The sequence below is a fragment of the Panthera uncia genome, chromosome E1 (assembly GCF_023721935.1).
Source record: "Panthera uncia isolate 11264 chromosome E1, Puncia_PCG_1.0, whole genome shotgun sequence".
Lineage (NCBI taxonomy): Eukaryota > Metazoa > Chordata > Mammalia > Carnivora > Felidae > Panthera > Panthera uncia.
This window is the reverse complement of record NC_064814.1, coordinates 28841835-28865402: the sequence shown is the minus strand read 5'-3', so window position 1 is coordinate 28865402 and position 23568 is coordinate 28841835. Positions and strand designations below refer to the sequence as shown.

Here is a 23568-nt window from a genome sequence, read left to right as displayed (position 1 = left end):
AACAGAAGACCATGGGGGAGAAGGGGAAAAAAAGCTACAGAGAGGGAGGGAGGCAAACCGTAAGAGACTCTTAAATACAGAGAACAAACTGAGGGTTGATGGGGGAGTGGGGGAGTGGGGGAGGCAGGAAAATGGGTGACGGGCATTGAGGAGGGCACTTGCTGGGATGAGCACTGGGTGTTGTATGGAAGCCAATTTGACAATGAATTATATTAAAAAACAAACAAACAGAAAAAAAACACCAAAAAAACCAAAAAAGCGATTCCAAAGAGTTCCATTTTGAATACAAAAAGTTTTAGGAATATCACAATTTATTTGTGTTTCATTTTCCTTTCTATATATACATAATAAAAGTCTATGTCCAAACAGGTCTTAGATTTACTTAAAGGGGCCATAAGACAAAAATTAAAAGTACTATGACAAGTTTTAAATGGCTCTCTTTTTTTTCCCATTTTTCATGATACATAAAATAATGGCAAGTCTTATAATGGATGGAGTCTTAAATTTGGTGAAATGCTAGTCAAGAATATGCTACTCAAAACAGACAGAAGGAACATAATCAATGAACAACCTTGGCAACATTGAGAAAATGGAGATAACGTCAGACTTCTCATCTTCTATAATTCATAGTAAGAAATCCATTGGTGAGCAAGGACCCCCAGTGTGGTCATATTCTTGAAATTTAGTAGACTTTAGTCTATTTAATATTTCATATTCCTCCAAAGTGTGTACCTGTGTGTATATGTGGTACATGTATGCACACAAGGTGTGTATACACACACACACACACACACACACACACACGCACACACCCTATTTCTTTCAGATTTTCCTTACATGGGGCACTTTTGCCATTGAGAGAAGTAATCCATGCATTTAATTTGGTGCCAGCTTTTTATTTTATTTATTTTTCGTGGGGATCACAAGGCTCTATATAACTCATGTGATCCCCACACAAAAATAAAACAGCTGGCATTAGATTAAATGCATTGTTTACTTGCCTGAATGGTAAAACTGCTTAGTATATAAATCTGCCTACAAACATCATTTCATGTCCCATTTCAGAGAGATACCTGACCTGGACTGTCTATATGCCAAGGTAAGTCTATTATCCACCCAATTTGTTTTGTCCTCTTGTTTTCCCTTCCTGTATTTTGCTGATGAAAGATGAATTTCTCCACTGTGAAACAGCAACAGTCATGCAGTTCTGGTGGGCTTAGTTATAGATGGGATAATTTCTGCACTTTCAGAGTACTGTGGCAACACATAGCTCCCTTGTGCCAAATCAATTCTTCAGCAACATAATTAATTAACCTCTAAGAACAGAAGTTTGAATGTTGTTGCCTTGAAATGCACTAACCTTGTATTTTGCTTTTAGGCTTTTTCTACTCTTCCATGCCAAAATCATTCTGTTGTGTTTTTTCAAAACCTTGGGAAAATCAACAATGTTTGAGTATGTGCTTTTATAATCCTTCCACTGTGATCATACTGTGAGTTTTACGGCCAGATTTGGGTAGAATACACTTCCTTCTTCAGCAAAACCCATTATATAGTCCCAACATTAGTTGAACTGGCTAGTGTAGACAGGCTTAAACTCCCACCTCACTTTCTTTTTCATTCACTTTGTCTTTCTCTGCTAGAAGCAGGAAACAGTTAAAAGAGTTTTTGAAAACAATAAATTACCTTAAAAATGTATTCTGTAGAGGTACCTGGGTGGTTCAGTTGGTTAAGCATCTGACTTCAGCTCAGGTCATGATCCCACAGTCTGTGAGTTTGAGCCCTGTGTCAGGGTCTGTGCTGATAGCTCAGAGCCTGAAGTGTGCTTCAGATTATGTCTCCCTCTCTCTCTGCGCCCCCCCCCCCCAAATATAACATTAAAAAATGTATTCTGTAATTATTTATTGATTACCGTACTGTGTCTTGTGCGAGAGACAAAAAAATAACATATAGACTTTGACTTACAGGGCTCAGTCTAGGAGAGACATATGCCTCCCTTTAGTGCCCCAATTAATTGCAAATGTAGTGTAATAAAGGCTTTATTAAAAGGTTTGCAGTAAGAGGGGGAGGGGGTGGGAATTTAGACCATGACTCCTTTTAGCTAACCTTTTCACCCTCCAGGATTCTAGATAAAAACACCCAAAAGCATCAAATAGACAAATAAGAAATGACAGACTATTTGAGCCATTTTCTGTCTCTCCATTTCCCTCCCAATGATAATTGATTGACTCACCTAGCTGCTGGTGTTGAGTGGGACAGCTGCAGTGAGAGATAGCTGGCTTTAACCAGAGTTCTGGTTTTCGTTATGACATGGAGAGAAGAAGCAAAAGAGAGTGGGTAGGACCGAATGTCAAGCCTTTAAGACTCAGTAACCCAGCACACCAGGTAAAAATAAACAGTAAATAAATGTAGTAACCCAGTGCGTGTGTGGACAGACAGGTCAGCAACTCCTCTTGGGGTAGAAGTTCTTGGTGCACCATTCCCATGTGGGAAGAGGGCTGGACGCATGTGGAAAAATGCAGAAGTGGCATCTGTAGAGTGCCAGTGCTGGGCATGGGGACGGCAGCAGGTGCCCAGATCTTCAAGGAAGAGATAAACAGAAAATGTGTGTTGAAGGGCAGGAAGCAATCTGAAGAGGAACTGAGGCTATAGAGATAGAAAGGATCTGATAATGTTAGGTGCTAGGGAATTACTGAAGAGTGGCAAGGGGGTAATAGAATCAAATATGTGCTTCAGAAAGAGAATTCTGACAGAAATGTGGTGGGAAGATTGATGGGGACAGGTGCGGTAGACAGCCAGGAAGGTATATTGCCTATATTGCAGTTATCCAGGTAATAAATGGGAAAGACCTAAAAAAACAAATAGGCAGTGTTTTCTTGGAACACAGGAAAGGGAATATATTTAAGAAGCATTCTAGAAACAGTACCTGTTTTATTCTTTATCCCAAACTCACCGAGCATGCAAGTCACTACCTGAGCGGGCAGAGGCAGAGATAGGCCAAGAGTGTTACTCTAAAGGAGTTTCTTTCATGAGGAAGGAAATATCAGGAGTAGGGAATTAATGACCTTGGGCAACACTAGTCTCCACCAGCTTGCAGTTCCCTCTGTTCTTTGGAGTTACTGCTAGACTCCAGGAGGTTTATCTAGTGCCAAGGCACTCTACGTTTAGATGGCTTGATGTCACAGTTCAAACTGGGTTTTGTTGAGAGGCCATGAATGCAAAAAGTCCTCACTCAGGTCCTGTGGGGCTTCCTGCTACTCCTGTGAACCTTTTTGGTTCATGGAAACCAATCTGATCTTCCACCTGGACCACACTGGGCTGGAGGAAGCTCACTAAAGTTGCCTAAGGTTCCATCTGCCTAAACACACCATGCACTCATTTCCATCCTAGGTACAGTGAGGAATGGGTCTCCTGTGCTCTCAAAACTAACAAATATAATTGGGGTTTTGCTGCTCCTGGAAAGTGGCCCAGAAGTGGCCCCACTTTCTCTGAGTCCCACCAACAGTTTTGTTCTTTCTTCCCTCCTACAGCCATGGGAATTATTTCCTAGGTAGGGAGTAGCGTTGCTCTTCCTCCTCATGTACACCCACAAACTTTTAATCTAAATCCAGTGCCCTAAGGAACCAGACTTCTGAAACTCAAAAGAGCCTGTGCTGACCTCATACCCCTTTCCTGAGGCAAGAACATTAAATGGTCTAGAAGTTCAAATATGTGATAAAGAAGAGAGAGAAAGAAAATAAATGGAAAGAGCTTTGGTTAATTTCAGTTGAATTTCCTTTGCATAAAATATAATCACATGGGGGCTAGGACCACATCTGTTTTGTGCCACATCCTTAGTACTTAGCAAAGTGTCTGACATCTAGTAGCACTCATTGTGCTACTAGAAATAAATACAAATGCATGAGAGTTAAACCCAGGACTAAGCCTTGGTTATGGATAGCTCATTACACATTCAATTTGGCAAGTATGTATCAAACACCTACTACCTGGCAGGGACTGTGCAAGATCCTCCTGGATGGTGCTAGAGCCTTCCTACAGTGTGAACAAGACAGGTGAATCCCTGCCTTCATGGAGCTTACTCCCATTGTTAATAAGGAAGACAATAAACAACAGATCCTTACAAATTGATAAGTAATGGAGAAGAAATAAATAGGGTGAAGTAACAGAGGATAATTTAGTGATGGGGGAATGGGGATGGGGGGCGGTGAGAGCTGTTAATCTGACTGCATTTTCCCTCCAACCATCCTGACCCCTGAGAGTAAAAATCAAACTTAAGAAAAAAAAAATTAACAAAAGTAGTAGTAATGTCAGTTCAATGTAAAGTCATATGAAGAAAGCAAATACAGAATTTCATGCAATATCTACATCATTGTCACACAGGCACACTAATACTACATGTGCATAGCTGTGGTTAAAACATCTTGGGCATTTTATTTCTCAAGTGAAGTTCCATGGGCATATTCTGTTTAAAGTTCATTTAATCCTCAAAAATTACATGCAATAGAGCATATAAATTGTTTTAATGTTAGTTCTTTCTCTTCTGTAGATTGTAAAATTCAAGTTTGTTAGCACTTGAAAAAGGTGTGGCTCACTTTAGCAGAGAAAATAAAAATGTCCCTTTACCCCCAGAAAAGGGATAATATTTTCTAATTTTGCAAACACTTGATGAAGGTATCACTTGACTCTGTATTTTTACAGCTGCTCAGCATTTATTATTGGAGAGCCCCTTCTCACAGTATGTTTCTCTTTCATTTCTAGTCAAGGGGTGTTAATATTATTTTGTAGTTATTCAAATTTGAGAGAGTGATAAAGGGCCTCTCTTCAGGGGTTCTTACTAAACAAACCCCTGACTTCTTACTCCTTTAAGGAAAAATAAAAGGTTTTTGAGGAAAAAGGAAAGAAAGGAAAAAGGTGTTAGATTATGAGTTTCTTGGTTAGGGAATCAGAACTATTCTTGAAGGTAACTTCAAGACCTTGCATTTGTCTGGCATTTGGCAGGTACTAGGAAAATGGTCGCTGATTGAATTGGTTTGACAAGAGTCAGGGGATCACCCTCTTCCTTATACAGATGGAGAAACCTCAAAGAACTTGTAGGTGTGTTTACATTGGGTTTTACACTTTGCTAAGGGCTCTCACCCAAGTTAGCACATTAAAAAAATTTTGTTAATGTTTATTTATTTTTGAGAGAGAGAAAGAGAGCACGAGCAGGAGAGGGTCAGAGAGAGAGGGAGACACAGAATCTGAAGCAAGCTCCAGGCTCTGAGCTGTCCGCACAGACCTAATGTGGGGCTCAAACCCATGAACCGCGAGATCATGCCCTGAGCTGAAGTCCGGCGCTTAACCAACTGAGACACCCAGGCAACCCCCAAGTTAGCTCATTTAAAAGTGGGTCTGCACCATCATTATAGACAAGTAGGAAATGTCAGTAAAAAGATGAGAGTAATGATGTGTTTGACAGTGAATTAGTCACTGCCAGACTCCTCTATATACAGCGAGGCATTCTCTGCTGCTAAGGGACAACTAAAATCTAATGATGAAAAAAATTCAGGTCCTTAGATAACAGTAAAAAGCGGATTACTCTTCTAAGGACAAAAACAACCAAAAAAGTTACTGGCAATGTTTGCACTAAAATAAGTTCCATCATATATAGAAAATAAACTCTCATATACTATTGGTGGTGGTGTAAATTGGTTCTATTTTAATGCAGGAGAATTTATGAATATTTACCAAAATTAAAATGAACAAATCTTTGATACAGCAATTTACTTTTATGAATGTATTCCCATTATAGACCTACTGGCATAAGAGTGCATGCATATATGAAGAAAAGGATTTACTGACTGTAAGGATGTTCACTGTGACATTGTTTGTAACAGAAGACAACTCAGAACAGCTTAAGTGTTCATCAAATAGACTGATGGCTGCAGAAATTATGAGTTATCTGGGTAGTGATATTTTATGCAGACATTTGAAATGGAACAATCTATGCATCGACATGAAAAAAAAAATGACCACAATAAATTACGTCAAAAGCAAGCTGCTTAACAGTATGATTAACTTTGAGTAAAAATACTCATCAAAGTATTCGTGATGGCTACTTCTGGAAAGCGAGATGAGTTTTGTTGTTGTTGTTTACTTTATACAATTCCCTACTACTTGATTTTTCAATGGAACTAGATTACTTTTAAAATTCAAAAGTTAAAAACAAGCTGTTCAACTCTGGCCACCTGAGAAGCTTTTTAATTTTTAACCAAGAGTAAGAGGACCCAGGAAATGGTTATTTTGCCCTACTCTGCCTTGGTGCCTCGCACTATGTTTGGCACACCGTTGATGCTAAGTACTCTCAGAATAAAGGAGTAAGGATGACCGACCCTGGTCACTCTTTCATGAAGTGAGGTGGAAGGACGTAAGAACATCAAGGTTTTCTAACCCTAGAATCTGAGCCAGTGGGTCAACAGAGAAGTTTATCACATTAATAGGGTTGATTTATATTCACGAAAAACTGGTTGTATAAACATCAACTCTCTAAAAAACAGTCTGATCGTTCTATTTGCATTGGATAAGGATTCTTAATGAGTCTCCACCATGGTTCTTTGTCTCTTGGGCATTTATCTGTTGGCTTGGAGGTCATAAAGAGGAAGGAATCTCAGACGGAGCTCAACAGTCCAGCCGATTCAGACCCTGAACGTCCTCAGTACCATTCCCATAATAAGGAGCTCAGATTGAACACTTTCTGGGTCAGTGCTTTCACTTCCCACAGGGTAATTCTTTCCTGATGAGCCCCAACTATCAGAAAGTTCCTTGTTGCACTGAACTGGAATCTGCTCCTTTGAAAAACTGACTCACAGACCCTACCTCTACCCCCAGTGTCACATACAATGGATCTAAACAGCTCTGCAGAGTGGTTTAAGAGAGTGGCTGTGCCAGATCTGTCTTGGACCCTGGCTTCCACATGTAGGTGTTGTGTGACCCCCTAGGCAAAGACTGGCAACTCTCTCTAACCCTCAATCTCTTCTTTACAAAATGGGGATTATAGTTTCTTCCTCACGGGGTTGTTTTAGGAAGATAATGAAATAATCTATGCAAACTACCCATCACAATGTGTAGTACAAAATGCTCAACAAAAAATATCCTTACAATTTCCAAAGACCTTTACCATGAGGTATTCCATGAGGAAGCAAGGAAGAAAGTGGCACAAACCAGCAAAGTTAACATATAAGGTGTCTGTCGGTAAAATGCATGCCTGAGGAGCTTGATCTCAAGTGACTCTAGCATCTCCTCTGTGTTTTCTTCACTTAGAAACAAATTAGAAAAAACACTCCCAGCAGGGGGAGGGAAATTTCATACCATTAATTTAACAACAAAAAGTCTGTACTTTGACAATTATAGACACTAACTTATAAAAGTAACTTCAGGTGTTTGAGAATCTCACTCACCTCTGGGGGACACAAGGAAAGAGCTCCCTCGAGGGCTTCTCTCAAAACTTGTCTCCCTGAAGCTTGCTCATATTCACACAGCTGTCAGGAGAAGCATGAGCCTTCTTCAGCCATTCTGAAACTTTTCTTGGGGCTAACGACTACCTATCCACCTGGATTTATGTTATTATTCAAGATGTAAGTTATAAATCCTATACATATTCACAACGTAGACCTATATTTACAACATACATCTATCTATATTACGCGCCATATGAAATTTAGTAGAGTAGGAGGCTTTAGGATCTAGGTCCTGTCTTGACCTGGCCACTGACTCACTGTGTGACCTCTTAGGATCTCAATTTACTTATCTATACAATGGCTATAATTGAGGAATCTTATGCTATCTTCTAAGGATCTGTAGGTTTGCACAGCCATGCTGGGGGCTGCTTTAATTGGGCTTCAGGCTTCTCTCATTTCAAGCAGAGTAACAATATTAAAAAAACAAACAAACAAACAAAAAACCTGTTACATATCTTGGGATTCTGCTTGAAAGCCCATTTGAAAAATGGGTCTTTTTCACCAAAAGATGTTTGGGAAAAAAAAAAATATCTTCAAATCACATGATCCCCAAGGCTGGGTTCCTTTTTCCTGTTTGTATTTCAGAGGGAATGAGGAGGAAGGGGTTGGGAAGAAGAGGCCACTGTGACAAACAGTAATTTCTCAGTCTTACCACGCATGGTTAAGAACAGGGTATTCTGATCACTTAATGATTCTTACTCACTTTCTTCCTAAGTATATTACCTAACGGTATCAGGACATTGGATATGAACAAATCCCTTTTTATCATTCAGTTGGTACCTAACACCCGGGACATTTAAAATGACTTTGTCCTCACTCTGCCCCAATTCCTAGCCCCAGGTTTAAATCACTAAAAAGAAAATCTTTAGCACTCCAAGTCAATGGCTCAGTCCTTCCAGGAGCTGTCTTGTGGCATCGTTACAACAAAATAACAGAAGATAGAAAGTGTAATCAGTTTGGAAGGTGACATCAGCAGTCATGAGGTCAGTCTTGAACTCACAGCGGGAGAGTTCGTGGATGTGTCCAGATAGCAGAGGAGATTCCGGGTGCCCCACTTCTCATTAACTCCCTGCAAATGTTCCCTCTGGCAGGGCAGACCCCTGATGTAAACCAGTCCCTTTACTTTAGAAAAATGTGAGCTGCTGAAAGAAGCCTGTTGAAAGGGCATCACAGAACTGCACCCTGACTTGGTGAATATTTGGGGGTATGGGAGGTGGAAGGGTTTATAGGAGAATAGTGGGGTTGAGTTTATAGGAGAATAGTGGGGTTGAGTTTATAGGAGAATAGTATGTGGGGGCAACATCCGACTGAAGAGGTACCTCTTGAATCTCTGTGGCCACTGGAGTGCACAGCTGTGGAGCTCAGCTGTATCAACAGAGCCACTGTGGCCTGCGTGTTGGGCTGTGACCTCCCTCTGCAGGGACAGTGGGGTGCAGGAGAAAAGGGGCTCGACGTGGAATCAGAAGACTCAGGTGTGAAATCTCAGCTCTAGGACAAGGTGCTTCATTTCTCTGAACCACTATTTCCCTAACTGAAAAACAAGAATAAAAATACCCACTGGATCTGCCTTACGGGCATGTTGAACAAAACAGGCATTTCGTAAGTTAGAGTCCCACAAATACGTAAACTGCATTCAGTAGCCAATGAGATAGTTGTCCAAATGTGATCCTTAAGAAACCCCCAAAAGCTTGCTCAGAGCACTTTCCCAAGATACTAACATAAAAGGTTAGTCACATCAAATAAATGAAGTGCTTCACTGTGTTCACATAATTTTCCGGTAAGTCTTAATTAAAAAAACCCGTTGTATCGGATACTCTATAAAGAACTATATATAAAATTACAAATCAAGTTGTATATGAAAAATTATACATATGATAAAATCTATATATGATTTCAAAAAATACAACTAGATTATTCTTAAAGGACTACTGTAGTGGCAATTGATCTTGTAAGTGTACACACTTATATCAAAAAGTTTTACCATACCATATGCTCTCACTCATATGTAGAATTTAAGAAACAAACCAAACAAACAAAGAAAAAAAGAGACAAACACAAAAGCAGACTCTTAAATACAGAGAACAAGATGGTAGTTGCTGGGGGGAGGCGGGTAGGAGAATGGATGGAGTAAAAGGGGTTAAAGAGTACAGTTATCATGATGAGCACAGAGTAACACACAGAATTGCTGAATCACTATACTGTACACCTGAAACGGATAGAACACTGTATGTGAATTGCACTTTAATTAAATAAAAAAAATGCTCATCACAGTCCAAAAAAAAAAAAAAGAAAGTCTTACAAAAGTAGACTAAACCCAGAGTCTCCATTTTAGAACTTCAATAAGTAGTGTGTGCTTTACTCCTATTTTAGAACATCGCATGTTGGAGTCATCCATGTAGACTGAGAAGTTAGAGACCTTGGAGCTCTGCTTCCTACAGAAGACCATCAACTCTTCGATCAGGAAGTTCTCTGGAACAGTCCTCTTCATTTTCCTCTGAGCAAGACAGGTTCAGTGCACTCATCACGGGATGGATCCAGGATGTCGTCTGTGTTACGTGGCTTGAGAAGAACAAGGAATGCAATTACAATCTGAAAGATTGTCCTTCTACCCATCCATGCAAGTACTGATCCCAGTGACACCACATCCACCCTACTGCAGCCCCTGGTCATGGGAAGCAGTTGCAACTCGATCCAATCATTTTGAAAAGTCTTGGATATGTTTTAAGGTTCAACAAAACCTATTTGTTTCTTTATTCTTTGGTAGAAAGGAATGTAGGAGAATGCATCATCTTTGACAACTTGTTCTCCCTTACCCGGCATTCAGTCAGCAAATCCTGGGATTCTCTTGCTGAAACATCTGTGGAATCTTTTACTCCCCCCCTCTTCTTGGGCTATACTCTGGGTCACTGAAACAGCTTGTCTCTCTGCCTCTGTTTCTACTTCTTTTCTAATTCAATCTCCTCTAGCCAAGAGATCTTTCTAAATGACAAATCTTACGCTGTTGCTTACCTGCTAAAAATTCAGTGCCAACCAATGCCTTCTGGATCAAATACCTACTCCATGGTATGAAATACCTTGATTTTTTTTTTTTTTTTTTACCTGCCTCAATGATACTTTTTTTTTTCTGCTAGTCTTCTTCCCTCCCATCTTGTTTATCTAGTTAACTTATACTAATTCTAAAGAACCAAATTTCCCTAGGGGTGCCTGGGTGGTTCAGTTGGTTGGACATCTGACTTCGGCTTGGGTCATGATCTCACAGTTCATGGATTTAAGCCCCACACTGGGCTCTGTGCTGACAGCTCGGAGCCTGGAGCCCACTTTGAATTCTGTGTCTCCCTCTCTCTCTGCCCCTCCCCTGTTTGCACTGTGTCTCTGTCTCTCCCTCTCAAAAATAAATGAATAGACTCAAAAAAAACAACAAAAAACCCCAAATCTCCCTCAAAATTCCTCCAATCTGAGTTCCTGATCTTATCTCTTATTACACTGTATTTTAAGTGTCTGTTTATTTTCAGGCCTTCTTACTGCATATGAAGTTCCATCAGGGCAGGAGCTATGTTTCCTATGCCTGAATTTATATGGTGCCTAACACGTGCTCAGAATGAATGACTAGGCATTTCAGGGAAGAACACAAACAGAGGTGAGGAAGGACGTACAACAGGTATAGGGCATGTTCAGGGAGCGGTGAAACAACATTACAAAGTGTGCCTCTACCTGCTGGATGGTGTTTCTCAGACCTGGTTTCCAACCCTCAGCCTTTGGCTGAATGAATCTCCGGTATCCACCACTATCTGCCCAGCTCCTGAGCGTGGACAGGCAGCTTCTGGAATTAGGATGATCTGTTTCTTCTTCCTGGACACTCTTTCTACCACTGGCTTACCCTACTGCCCTCATCCATTTAGATCAGTCTCCCCTGACTCCTATCCCACCCAAACTCAACCTCGGAAGCAGTACCATGTCTTAGATCAAGTCCATCTGAGGGCTGACACTTAAAATGATCAAATAAGATGGGGGGGGGGTGTCTAAAAATATATCCTACATGACAAAATAGCATTTCCAAGGTATGTTAAAAGGGTTTTTAATTACTGTTACGTGAAGAAGATAATTCCACGGTCAAATAAGTTTGAGATACACTAGGTTAAACAGAGCTAAAGTTTCTTAACTGAAGGACTTCCCTAAACCTTAAATATATTAACATGTTCTATGCCTCTTCAACAGTATGTGGTATTACTCAAGCTAACGTGCCCCTGTTAGCACATGTGGGACCAGTGTTCCATAGAGCATAATTTGAGAACTATCACATAAATGCACGGACTTTATTGGCTGATGACGGCAATAACTGAAAATGTTGGACTTACTACAAACAGGCAGTTTCATCATCAGTGATGTTTTTGACCCTAAGTCCTAAATTCTCTGCATATATCCCAAAACAAATTGTTCAACTCCTCAATTTGAATATTAAAATCACCTTTCCACGGAAGATTGCTGACAGTTTCATGATGGCGCAAACAAATTTAAGTTGCTTTGAGAATCAAGGTGAAGGTGGCAAGGCCCAAACATCTTCATCACTTCAAAAGCTCAGAGTGTGGTTAAGTGGTACAAAGATTCATTATTCTCTTGACAGTAATCCACATCACTGTTATCTCTTTAAAACGGTTTAATGGAATTTCTTATTATAGTGACTAAACTTACTGAAGCATTAGATTATGCACAGGTTAACTTCATTTCCAGGCCTTTGGGGTTGGGGGAAGCTGCAAGTCTGCCCAAGTTGAAAGTGGCTTTAAAGAAATACTAATGAGTGTAACATATGAGGGCCAGGATACCGCCACACAAGGTAAAATAAGGACACGTCATTCTGTAAAAAGCACCTGTTTAAAACTAAAAGGAAAAACTTGATGAGACAATTTTGCTAATTTTAAAAATCTTGGTATATTTACTTTGATGTGATGATGCACATTTGTAATATGTTAGTCTGAAGAAGAGACTAAATTATTATAAATCCTCCCTCCCCAGTAATGTCCCGTAATTAGGAAGTGTGGGAAGGAGGGAAAACAGGAACAACCACCTGAGGAATGACTTCAGGTGCACACTCTCCTATTAAACTTTCTGAAAAATAATATTCTCATGCTTCAACATTATAACTACCTATAAATGGACATTCCATTAAACTTATCACTTAGATGAAGCAAAGGCAAAATGTCTAAGGAAAAAAATGTAGTTATAGACTCTGAACGATGACTATTAGAAAGTTCCCCTAGAAAGTGATCTTTGCCAGGAAACTTCATCGGGCACTTTTACACGAACAAGTCTACATCTGAACTTTTTCCAAATCCAAAAGTAACATCCTAAAATACTAACTGATTTAAGCTTATGTTCACAATACACTTCTCCATATATGTTTAAAAAAACACACACCCAAACACCAAACATGCAATTACAAAGGGTACTCACTGGAAAAAAACAAAACAGCCAACAAAGGGATAAGGTTTCTATACTTCAAGTACACCTAGGCCTTGTGTACAAACATTCAGACTAATGCTTCTAAAACTCAGGTCATGCAATAAAGTGCCTGGCAAAGAGTTGATATTCAATAAAAGATCATGGCTAGTTTTGTTTTGTTTTTTGATAATTAGAACTTTGTGATTATTGCAAGAAAAACTTGGAACTCTTCCTATAATGCTGGAATGGGGCCATCTGTGTGTATACCATTCAATTTTATGTCCTAGTGAGCATAGTGACTAAAGAGCTTTGACATAATCAGTATGAGGAGATAATCCCAGATTTACTGGCTTGGAGAACATTCTAGTATTAGAGATATTTCCTCTCTGATTTGTGTGCTTGGTAATTCAACTGAGAAGAGACAGACCAAATCAGCCCTGTTGAGTCTGTTTAATTAATAAAGACCCCATGGTTCATACAGTGAGATGCTGCTACTTAGTATGAAAAATTTAAAGGTCTGGAGAATAAATGAGGCTGACTATGGAACATAAAAATCTTCCATTTGAACACACACTACCTCTGGCAAATGTTCCTGCAGGGAGTGCATCTGACCTGATTTGGGGAGCAATCAACAGCAGTTCAGATATATTGGAAAATCCAAAAAGCATAATACCACTTGCCTCTGAGTGATTGCCAAATCTGTTGGTGGAAAACAGGAATATTTGATCTAGGAAGATGACAGTGTTGTGGGGTTTTATTTTTCTTTTATAATATTAGTAAATTGAAAGACATATTTTAGAACTTATAAAAAAAACCTAAGAGAACATGCTTTATTTTATTGGCAAAGCAATGTAAGTGAATTATTTAAATCCCATTATAATTACCCTCCTTATGTTTCTTACCTCCTAGCATGCAAAATGCTTTCTTTCAAAATAAAAATTTAGGACAGCCTTTAAGAGAAAAATGGTTTAAAGACAAGAAGTGTGCTAGTTTTGAAGAAATTCATTCTTAATAACCGTCTGTGATGATAAAAAGGTTCTTTTGTTAAACTCCATTGTAAATGGCACTATTTATATATCACTATGAATTTAGCAACACTGCATGTATAATTTTATCATGTTTAAGATAAGGCTGCAAAATAATGAGCCAAAGTAATTAACTTGCAATGTCCTTTTTTGGGGGGTGGGGGGATAATCCTATTCATATAATATTCATATGAATGAGAAAATAAAGACAAATAAGTAAATATATGTTCATTCAACCTGTTTCTGGTACCAGTATCTTGGAATCACTGGAAAATTTTACAACTGGCCATAAACTGCAAGTAGTAATAATAATAAAAGACTTATACTTAAAAAATAATCCCAATTGAAAACAAATGGGAAGCTAAGAACAGAAAGTGATCCATGTCAGGACTCTTGGGTAGCTCAGTTGGTTGAGTGCCTGACTCTTGATTTCAGCTCAAGTCATGATTTGATACCAGGTTTATGGGATTGAGCCTCGTGTGGGGCTCTGTGCTGAGCATGGAGCCTGCTTAAGATTCTCTTTCTCTCTCCCTCCACCCCCTCCCCTGCTCATGCGCTCTAAAGTTGAGACAGAGAGACAGAGAGAGAGAGAGAGAGAGAGAGAGAGAGAGAGAGAGAGAAAGTGAACTATGTCAATAAAATAATTAAAAAGTCACCAAACCTTGGTGAGGCAGCACATAACCTCGTCAGACACTGGTTATGAGAATGACTAGGAATCAGTGATATGAAGTAATCCATTCTCAAACACGTTTAAGAGAAAATTATAAGTTGTTTGTTCCTAGTGACATATAAGGAGTTCTCTCTTACATAATTTTGGAAATACAGCCCTAAAATCAAATAGGATATTTCTCATTAATTAACTTTTTAAATATCACAGAACACTTCCAGCACTTTTTAATTGAGTATTTGGAAATCCAGTGGGGGTCTGATCAAATATTAGCAGGATCTCATCCAAATCTTTACAGTCTTCGGGACAGATTTTATTTTTGTTTCCTATTTATGGCAATTTATATAAAAAATACATCAGATATCTTTTGAAAATTTAAAAATCCAATTAATTAAAAAACCTCTGGGGCATGTAGATAGCACAGTCAATTGAGCATCTGACTCTTGATTCCAGCTCAGGTCATGATCCCAGGGTTGTGTGACTGAGCCCCATGTCAGGCTCCACAGTGAGCGTGGAGCCTGTTTAAGATTCTCTCTCTCTCCTCTCCTCTCCTCTCCTATCTCTCTCTCTCTCTCTCTCTCCTTCTGTCCCTCCCCCTGCTCGCACACACACCTACTCTCTCTCTCCCTCTCTGCCCCTAGCTCCCCCCACTCACACCTCTCTAAAATAAAAAAAAATAAAAACCAAAACAAAACAAAAAACCATTTACATCTCAGATACCACATTATTATTATTCTGATAAGAATCTAAAGCTATAACATATTACTTACGCATAATATTGGAAAAAACTGCTGTTACTAGACTTCGAAAAGATGAACACTGAAAACTCCTGAGAGAAATGTGAAAAGTATAAATAATATTTTTAAAATCATATACACAGGCTTAGATTGTTGTCATTTACTGTATAGAGCCCAAATACTCAAGGTCCAAAGCTGATACATGTTTCCAAAAACTGTTCTACAGTCACAGATTACAGCTTTGGGCAACTCTAAATGATTGATGCTGTTTTTCATTGTGATAGGATTAAAAAGTACAGAAGGCCTCAAAGAACACATCCTACTGACACTGGTACTTATATACTGGACAATTAGATACTAATAAATAATCACAGAAATTTTGAGTCTGTATATCTACACATTCTCATGGACCCTCTGGCAGTGTCCATCAAACTTTATGTTCTTCCTTCCCTATCACAGAGTTGTTACCAGGAGGCAGCTGCCCAGGCAGCGACTACCTGTTTCAGCTACCCTTACATCCTAGTGTGAGCATGTGACTAGTTCCTGCCAATGGAAGATGAGAGAAATGTTTATCTCTTGTGGGCCAGGTTTTTAAGAAACTAGAGTGCCTTCTCTATTCTCTACTCTGACTCCTCATCCACTAACTGAACACAGAGGACTCTGAGGACCTAGGAGATGTGGAGCCATGAGCTAGAAGGAGCTGGCATACCAAAATCACCAGCCAAAGAAAAAAAAAGCCATTCAACAGCCAGGAAGCTCTGCACTGACTGGTATGAGCATTAAGCTATTGAAAGGTGGCGGTTTGTGACTACAGTTGGTGTCATTCTAAATGACACTTAAAATACTCTCAAGAGAGTATCTCAAGATGAGGCCATGACTATTACTTCCCCAGTAAACACATGTTCAACTTCTACAAACTGAAGAGGTTGGCCTTCTAAAATATAGAAGACAGGCAATAAATATATTTTTCATGCTATTTTAAATATATCACTAATAAAGACTGCCAGAATACAGATTAATGAACTGAATTTAATTAGAAACAAGTTTGCAAGACCACTGCCAAAGTTTCCTTCCACTTTAAATTCTCACTTATGAGTCCAGATACATGAAATATAAAAGCTACTTTAATATTTAATGTTTAGGTATTTCACTTTATTTATCCAATAAGTTTAATACACATCTGATTAAGTATGTGTTTCTCCACTATCAAGTTTGAAACCTTAAAAACACTAAAATTATTTGAAACATAAAATCTAAACTAATTTTATACTGATTCTAATAATATTTTTCTATTTACCAAAGTTAAATAGACACTAAAAATATATCAATATGAATGTACATATTTTACTACAGAAGAACTGAACATTCTAAAAATCACAAAACTGGATGGGACTTTGAGAATTTCTCTAAAGTCTTAAAGTGTTCTATCAGTATTAAAGACTCTATAATGTGTAAGTGTAAAAGCCACTTGAGAGTGAATTCTGTAAAGTAGAAACCCTCAATTATAAGAAAAAATTATGAGATAAATACCAAACACGTCATCAACCTTTACACTTATCTCATCAACTTTACAATACTATTTCTTTTTTTTTTTTTTAATGTTTATTTACTTTTTGAGAGACAGAGAAAGAGACAGAGCGCAAGTAGGGGAGGGGAAGAGAGCGAGGGAGACACAGAATCTGAAGCAGGCTCCACACTCTAAGCTGTCAGTACAGAGCCCGACACAGGGCTCGAACCCACTAACTGCGAGATCGTGACCTGAACCGAAGTTGGATGCTTAACCGACTGAGCCTCCCATGTGCCCCAATACTATTTCTAATGGCGCCATCTTCGACTTGTGAATCAATGGACTTATCTGTCTTTTAGAACCTTAGTTTATTTTGAAGCAGAGGAAAAAGTTATACTTATCACCTTCATTTCATATATAGGAAACTAACACCGAGAGAGGTGAAATAACTTACTTTACGTCATAAAACTGGAACGTGTTTGAGCCAGGATCTAGACCCAAATCTAACTTCTGAGAATTTAGCCATTATGTTAAATTCTCTCTCTGAGGCTCTGTTATCTGGGTTGGTTTCAACAACAATATGTATGGCGGTTCTGGGATGGATTAAATGACCACCTGAAAGTGCTCTTCAGTTTTACAAGATGAGATAAAGATGTGTTGACTGATCACAGATCATACGTTTAAAGCATTTCTTAAAGCACTTGCCACAAAACTCATATTTTAATTGAGTAAGTATGAATAAAAAGTACTTGCATGAAGCCTGCTTCTCCAGACGTCTCCTATGCTTTTCACATTGTGAAAATGAATTCTTAATGTATCTGTCTTTGTCCACCAGGCTGTTAACTTCCAGAGGGCAGAGAAGTATTGCACGCATCTTTACAGCCTCGGTGTCAGGCTCACAGAAAATGAGGGTCAATAAATGTTTGATGCATAGATCCACCAGGCATTTCGCTGATATTATTATACCAAAAATAAAAAAATGCTCAAAAGTGGTAGACTAGCTTATTTATAATTGAGGATCAGATAAAACCATCTTCAGATGTGAAAATGCAGTAGCTGTACCCGGAATGATTCAGAAATATGTTATCAGGAAAGAGTTCAAATTATATAAATAGCCTAAAAGTTACCAAATAACCAGGACCACTAACCCTCTTCACCCATATTCTAATATCCAAGTAACTTGAAAAGGTCTATTCATATACTTGGTAGTAGGTAAAAATTGAACCACTATGATGATTCAAACAATTTTGACTAGAGTTTACTTGCTAAATAGCCAGAGTTGTATGTAAACTTACTCAAATCCCAGGATTTAAGTTATAATTATTTACATCAAACAAACACTATAGTTCGCTAAACAAATCTTGTGTTAGTAACACTGGTAGAGCATAAAATGCTACCAAAGACAAACATAATGGTAAGTAGTCTAGCTAAGAGCTCACCCTACCCCTCAATTCTCTAACCTTTACTGAAGTGATTTTACTACACTGGAATTTTCAGCCTCTGAAGTAATTCAGGATGTAGCCAAAGCCATGTTTCTAGGCATCTAATATCCAACAAAAGGATGGAGACTTTTCATAAAGGGGTCTGGTTAATGCTAAGTAACAAAGTTTAGGTGAGATCTAAGAAGATCCTTCAGCCCTTTCAATATCCTGGATCATTCTTTTGATATAGATGTTTAGATATGTGGCAGCTGGATAAGACTTCACATCAGATTAGCATTTTGTACTTTACGATGTTCTTTGATACTGATTACCCAATTTCCTTTTCGTACAAATCTCATTAACCTAACTTTTCGCTACAACTTCTACAATTGCAGAAACGGAGGCTAAGGTAGTTCAAGCATCCTGTCCACGTTCACACGGTAGCAGAACTAGGGTGTGGATGTAGACCATGGCCACTGTTCTTTCATATAGACTATGCAGACCTCATTTGAAATTCCAGATCGCCCATGTGCTAACTGGGTTGACTGTGTGTCTCTGGGACACTTACTTAAACTCTGAGTCTCAGTTCCCTAATATAGAAAACATGCCACACCTGCCTCAATAGTGTTAAGAGATAACATGAATACATCCTCTAGATCCATGCTGGACACATTCTAGGTCCCTTATAACCATCACCCTGTCCCCTCTATCTCTGACTCCCTGTATTTGTTTTATATTGGTGCAGTAACAGATTCCCACAGATTTAGTGGCTGTAAACAACACAAAGTCACTGGCTTACAGTTCTGTAGCACAGAAGTCCAACAGGGTGCTTGCTGGGTTAAAATCAAGGTGCTGGCAAGTCTGCATTCCTTTCTGGAGGCTCTAGTGGGGACTCTGTTTCCTTGCTTTTCCAGCTCAAAGGCCATCCACGTTCTGTTATTCCTAGCCCCCATCTTCAAAGCCAGCAACATAGCCTATCTGTCCCTGCTTCCACTGTCACATCTCTTTCTCTGACCCTCTTCTTCTGCCTCCCTTTTCCACTGTTAAGGCCTCATGTGATTAGATTGGACCCACCTGGATAATCCAGGCTAGTCCCCCTATTTTAAGATCAGCTATTAGCAGCCTTAATTACACCTGCGACCTTTATGCCCCTTTAGCCCGTAACCGAATGTATTCAAAGTTTGCGGAGATTGACACGTAGACACCACTGGGAGCCATTATTCTCCCTACCACACTCTCCCTCCCCTTAACTGCTTCATCCATGAAGATTAAGGCACAAGAGAAAAGGCACTGGTTTGGATTAATTTTTGCAATTTGCCTAAAACTTGGTAAATGTATAGGAAGATTATATACTACATTGTAATGGAGATTATTGGATGAAGAAAAAGAAGGTGCTGGAGATCTTATGAAAAGTAATTTAAGAAAGAATCAGCTGTGGTGAACTGAATTATGCTCCCTACCCCCTCCAATTCATATATTGAAGCCCTAATCCATAATGTGGCTGTATTTGGAGACAGAGCCTTTGGGGAGGTAAAGTTAGATGAGGTCATGGAGGTGGGGCCCTGGGTCCAATGGGACTAGTATCCTTATAAGAAGAGGTAGAGACACCAGAGCTCTATCTCTGTGCACACAGACAAGAGGCCATGTGAGGACACAGTGAGAAGGTAGCTGTCCATATCCCAGGAAGAAAGGCCTCACCAGAAATCAATCCTGATGGCATCCTGACCTCGGACTTCTGGCCTCCAAAACTATGAGAAAATAAATTTCTGTTATTTAAGCCACTCAGTCATGGCAGTCCTAGCAGACTAATACAGCAACCAAATTTGGAAGGGAAAGTGTCTGACATAAAAGTTAGTATTTGTTAATAAATTTAAAATAAAGGGTATTGGAGGCAAAGAGAATTCCACATCTGGCTAAATAAAAGTATAACCCCCAGAGAGGTGATGCATTTCCAAAGTGCTTCTTGGAATCCCAGAGGATTTGCTTATAGTATCCCAATGAAATGCTAAAAAACATGCTTTATGCCTCAGTTATACCTGTCATTGGTCAAATGGGGGGAAAGAGTTTGATGCTGGCTGTCTAGATCTGGATGTTTTATTCATGTCCATGGGTTTTGCCATTCTGTATAACCTAAGCCAGCTGGCTGGCCTTTCATTTAAATGACAGTTGCTCATACAGCACTTCATATTGCTACACCCCTTCGTAGATATTTATAGCAAATCTAGAGCTAGCTGTCTCCTCCAGCTCCTGAGCAATGCAACCTCTCGGCTCCTGTCACAGGGCTTATGATTGGCTGGAGAGTGGCATAGGTGCAGGTTTTGGTTAGTCGTTTTTATTTGCAGCTGTGCAAAATAAAGCTGAGCTGTCATTTAAAGCCCCTCCATTGCCAAATAGCAATACTATAAAATAAAGGAAGGGAGGGAGAACTAAGTTCTGTTAAGTGCTCACCATGTGCCAGGTATTTTGCCAGGGGCTTTACCTCCCTTATTTATTCAATTCTCAAAACAATCCAAGGAGACATAAACTATTAGCCTTGTTCCGTTTGTTTCTGAGAGAGAGAGAGAAAGAGAGAGAGAGAGAGAGAGAGAGAGAGAGAGAGAAAACGCAAGTGGGGGAGGGGCAGAGAGAGAGGGAAACACAGAATCTGAAGCAGGCTCCAGGCTGTCAGCACAGAGCCTGATGTGGGGCTCGAACCCCACATGAACTGCAAGATCATGACCCGAGTTGAAGTTGGATGCTTAACTGACTGAGCCACCCAGGTGCGCCAACTATTATCCTTGTTTTTGAATGAGTAAAGGGAGTGCAGACAGCTGAAAACAGTATCAATTAAATCAAGGTCACACTCACAAGTGGTACATAAACTAAAGGAACCCAAGTCTGTCTGAGACTAGAGTCTGCATTTTTTTTCTCACCAATTGCTTTCCTAAATTGCCACTGACAGTATTCATGCATTTGATATTTATTTAGCACCTACCGGGCATTGTGCTAGTTACTGGGTATTCTAAACCCACTGTCACATAGATGTTTACATCCAAACCAGTGGTTTCAGTACAATTTATTCATGTCTAAGAAGTGTTCAGGGACCAAATATTTTAAAAGTTCCATATTTCCTCCTTCAATTCATCTTTTATTTCTTCATTACAGTCTCATTAAGAATGAAATGCTCAGGATTCTCAGGCAGGCAGAAGATGGTGAGGGGATTACATGCACTCTCCTCTAAAATGAAGTTAAGTGCATAGAAATTGCCCTGATACCTCATCAAGGGGGCCTTACACTTATAGTAAGTCTGTGAATGGGTATTCCTTAGCCCACCCAAAATGAATCAAAGCAGCCAAATTAATGATGTCTTCAGAGAGAGGGCTCCTGACAGTGTCCACTAAAGTGGAGCTAAAATAGTCTGCCAAGGATTTAGGAAAAGTCAAAAGTAGTAGTTTTTATTTCCAAGACAGAAATGATCCATTCTTCCTTCCCCTCTGATCTCTCTAATTTCTAATTACATTAGAATTACCCAGCATAGGCTCTACTTGTAAAATAGGGGGTAAGAAAACAACCTCAAATTTTCCTCTTTTGTGCTTTCTATTTATTTTATAAATGAGAGGACACGATGTAACCTGAGCCTTTAATTAATACAGTTGGCTGACAATGGGAAGTCTTATTCATACATGTTATGATCCACATTCTTTCCTACCTGGGAACAACCTCATAGGATGTCCTACTTCAAATCAGACAATCATTTAGGAACATTAATTTCTCAGACTGGAGAGAAATGAAGAAAGCCATGCCTGCCAGACATCAGTTACCTTTTGGAGTCATTAAAGCAAAACTTTTAAATTTTTGTTTTTACATTTATTTATTTTTGAGAAACAGAGTGAGACAAAGCGTGAGCAGGGGAGGGGGAGAGAGAGAAGGAAACACAGAATCTGAAGCAGGCTCCAGGCTCTGAGCAGGTGGTCAGCACAGAGCCTGATGTGGGGCTCAAACCCACAAACTGTGAGATAATGACCGGAGCTGAAGTCAGGCGCTCAACCGACTGAGCCACTGAGGCGCCCCAAGGCAAAGCTTTTAAATACTGTCTCATAAGAACTTTTTTTGGGTGGATTGTCATTGTAAACAATGTCCATGTTCAGTATTTCAACCTACCCTCTGTACTGTCACTGTTCATCCTGGCAGAGTTCCTGGGCTAGCAAAATGTTCTGAAGACCAAAGACTGCAAAGATGTGGCCTGTGCCCCTACACCTCTTGCCCCCTGAACCCACAGCAGACGTCTAATTGATCAGACGTCACTGAGGCTGAACATAGACTTTGAACTCTTCACAAAACAATGCTTGAGACAGTGAGGTGAAATCTATTTGCCTTCCCTGCTCCAGACAGAAACTTTTGTTTTATTCAGAAATTACAGACTTTCTAGGTTATACTGATAGGCATTGATAATGCTGGAAAGTATACTGCTTCCTATGTAATGGACAAACGTTTTATAACATGAGGAGAGATCTCACATTAAAGGTGTATCAACACAAATGAATACACGGAGAATTATAAGTCAAGCATAAGTAACTTTTAAAAACAAATGATTGGGGTGCCTGGGTGGCTCAGTCGGTTAAGCAGCCGACTTCGGCTCAGGTCATGATTTCGCGGTCTGTGAGTTCGAGCCCCGCGTCGGGCTCTGTGCTGACAGCTCAGAGCCTGGAGCCTGTTTCAGATTCTGTGTGTCTCTCTCTCTGACCCTCCCCCGTTCATGCTCTGTCTCTCTCTGTCTCTAAAATAAATAAATGTTAAAAAAAAATTAAAAAAAAAAACAACAAAAAACAAATGATTACACCTACTGGAAAAATCACTAAACAGAGTATAATTTCATGTTTGAAGTAAGTGTCTAATACTTAGATTTTTGCATTATTTATATAGATATACAGGCTATACACACACATATATAAAATACGTTTACTTACATTATATTGTGAAATAGCATTGTGGCAGGCTCCTCCAAGACAGGTCCCAATGATCCCCACCTTCTGGCATTTATACTCTTCTACACTGTACCAGGGTTAGTCTATGTGACCGATAGCATATGGCAGGAGTGATGGTATGTCACCCACTTTTGAGACTGGTCATAAAGACACTGTAGCCTTTTTCTTCATGTTTCTCTTGTTCTCACTCTTTCTCTTGTCTCTTGTTTTGGGCAAAGCCAGCTGCCTTGTTGTATAAAGCCCTTTGGAGAAAGGTCTGTGCCGTGGTGAGGAACAGAAACCTCCTGCCAACAGCCATACGTGTGAGCTTGGAACAAA

The 23568-nt window shown here is 39.5% G+C and overlaps 1 protein-coding gene across 1 annotated transcript in view; it reads right to left on the bottom strand.

Moving 5' to 3' along the window:
• Positions 1 to 298: 298 nt before the first annotated feature.
• The window catches only part of STXBP4 (syntaxin binding protein 4), a 174993-nt gene continuing 151723 nt past the window's right edge, over positions 299 to 23568 (bottom strand). Inside the window, exon 18 of the mRNA XM_049636450.1 lies at positions 299 to 10052. Within this exon, the coding sequence (XP_049492407.1) occupies positions 9926 to 10052 (127 nt within the window). The 3' untranslated portion in view covers positions 299 to 9925. The remainder of the gene's footprint in view (positions 10053 to 23568) is intronic.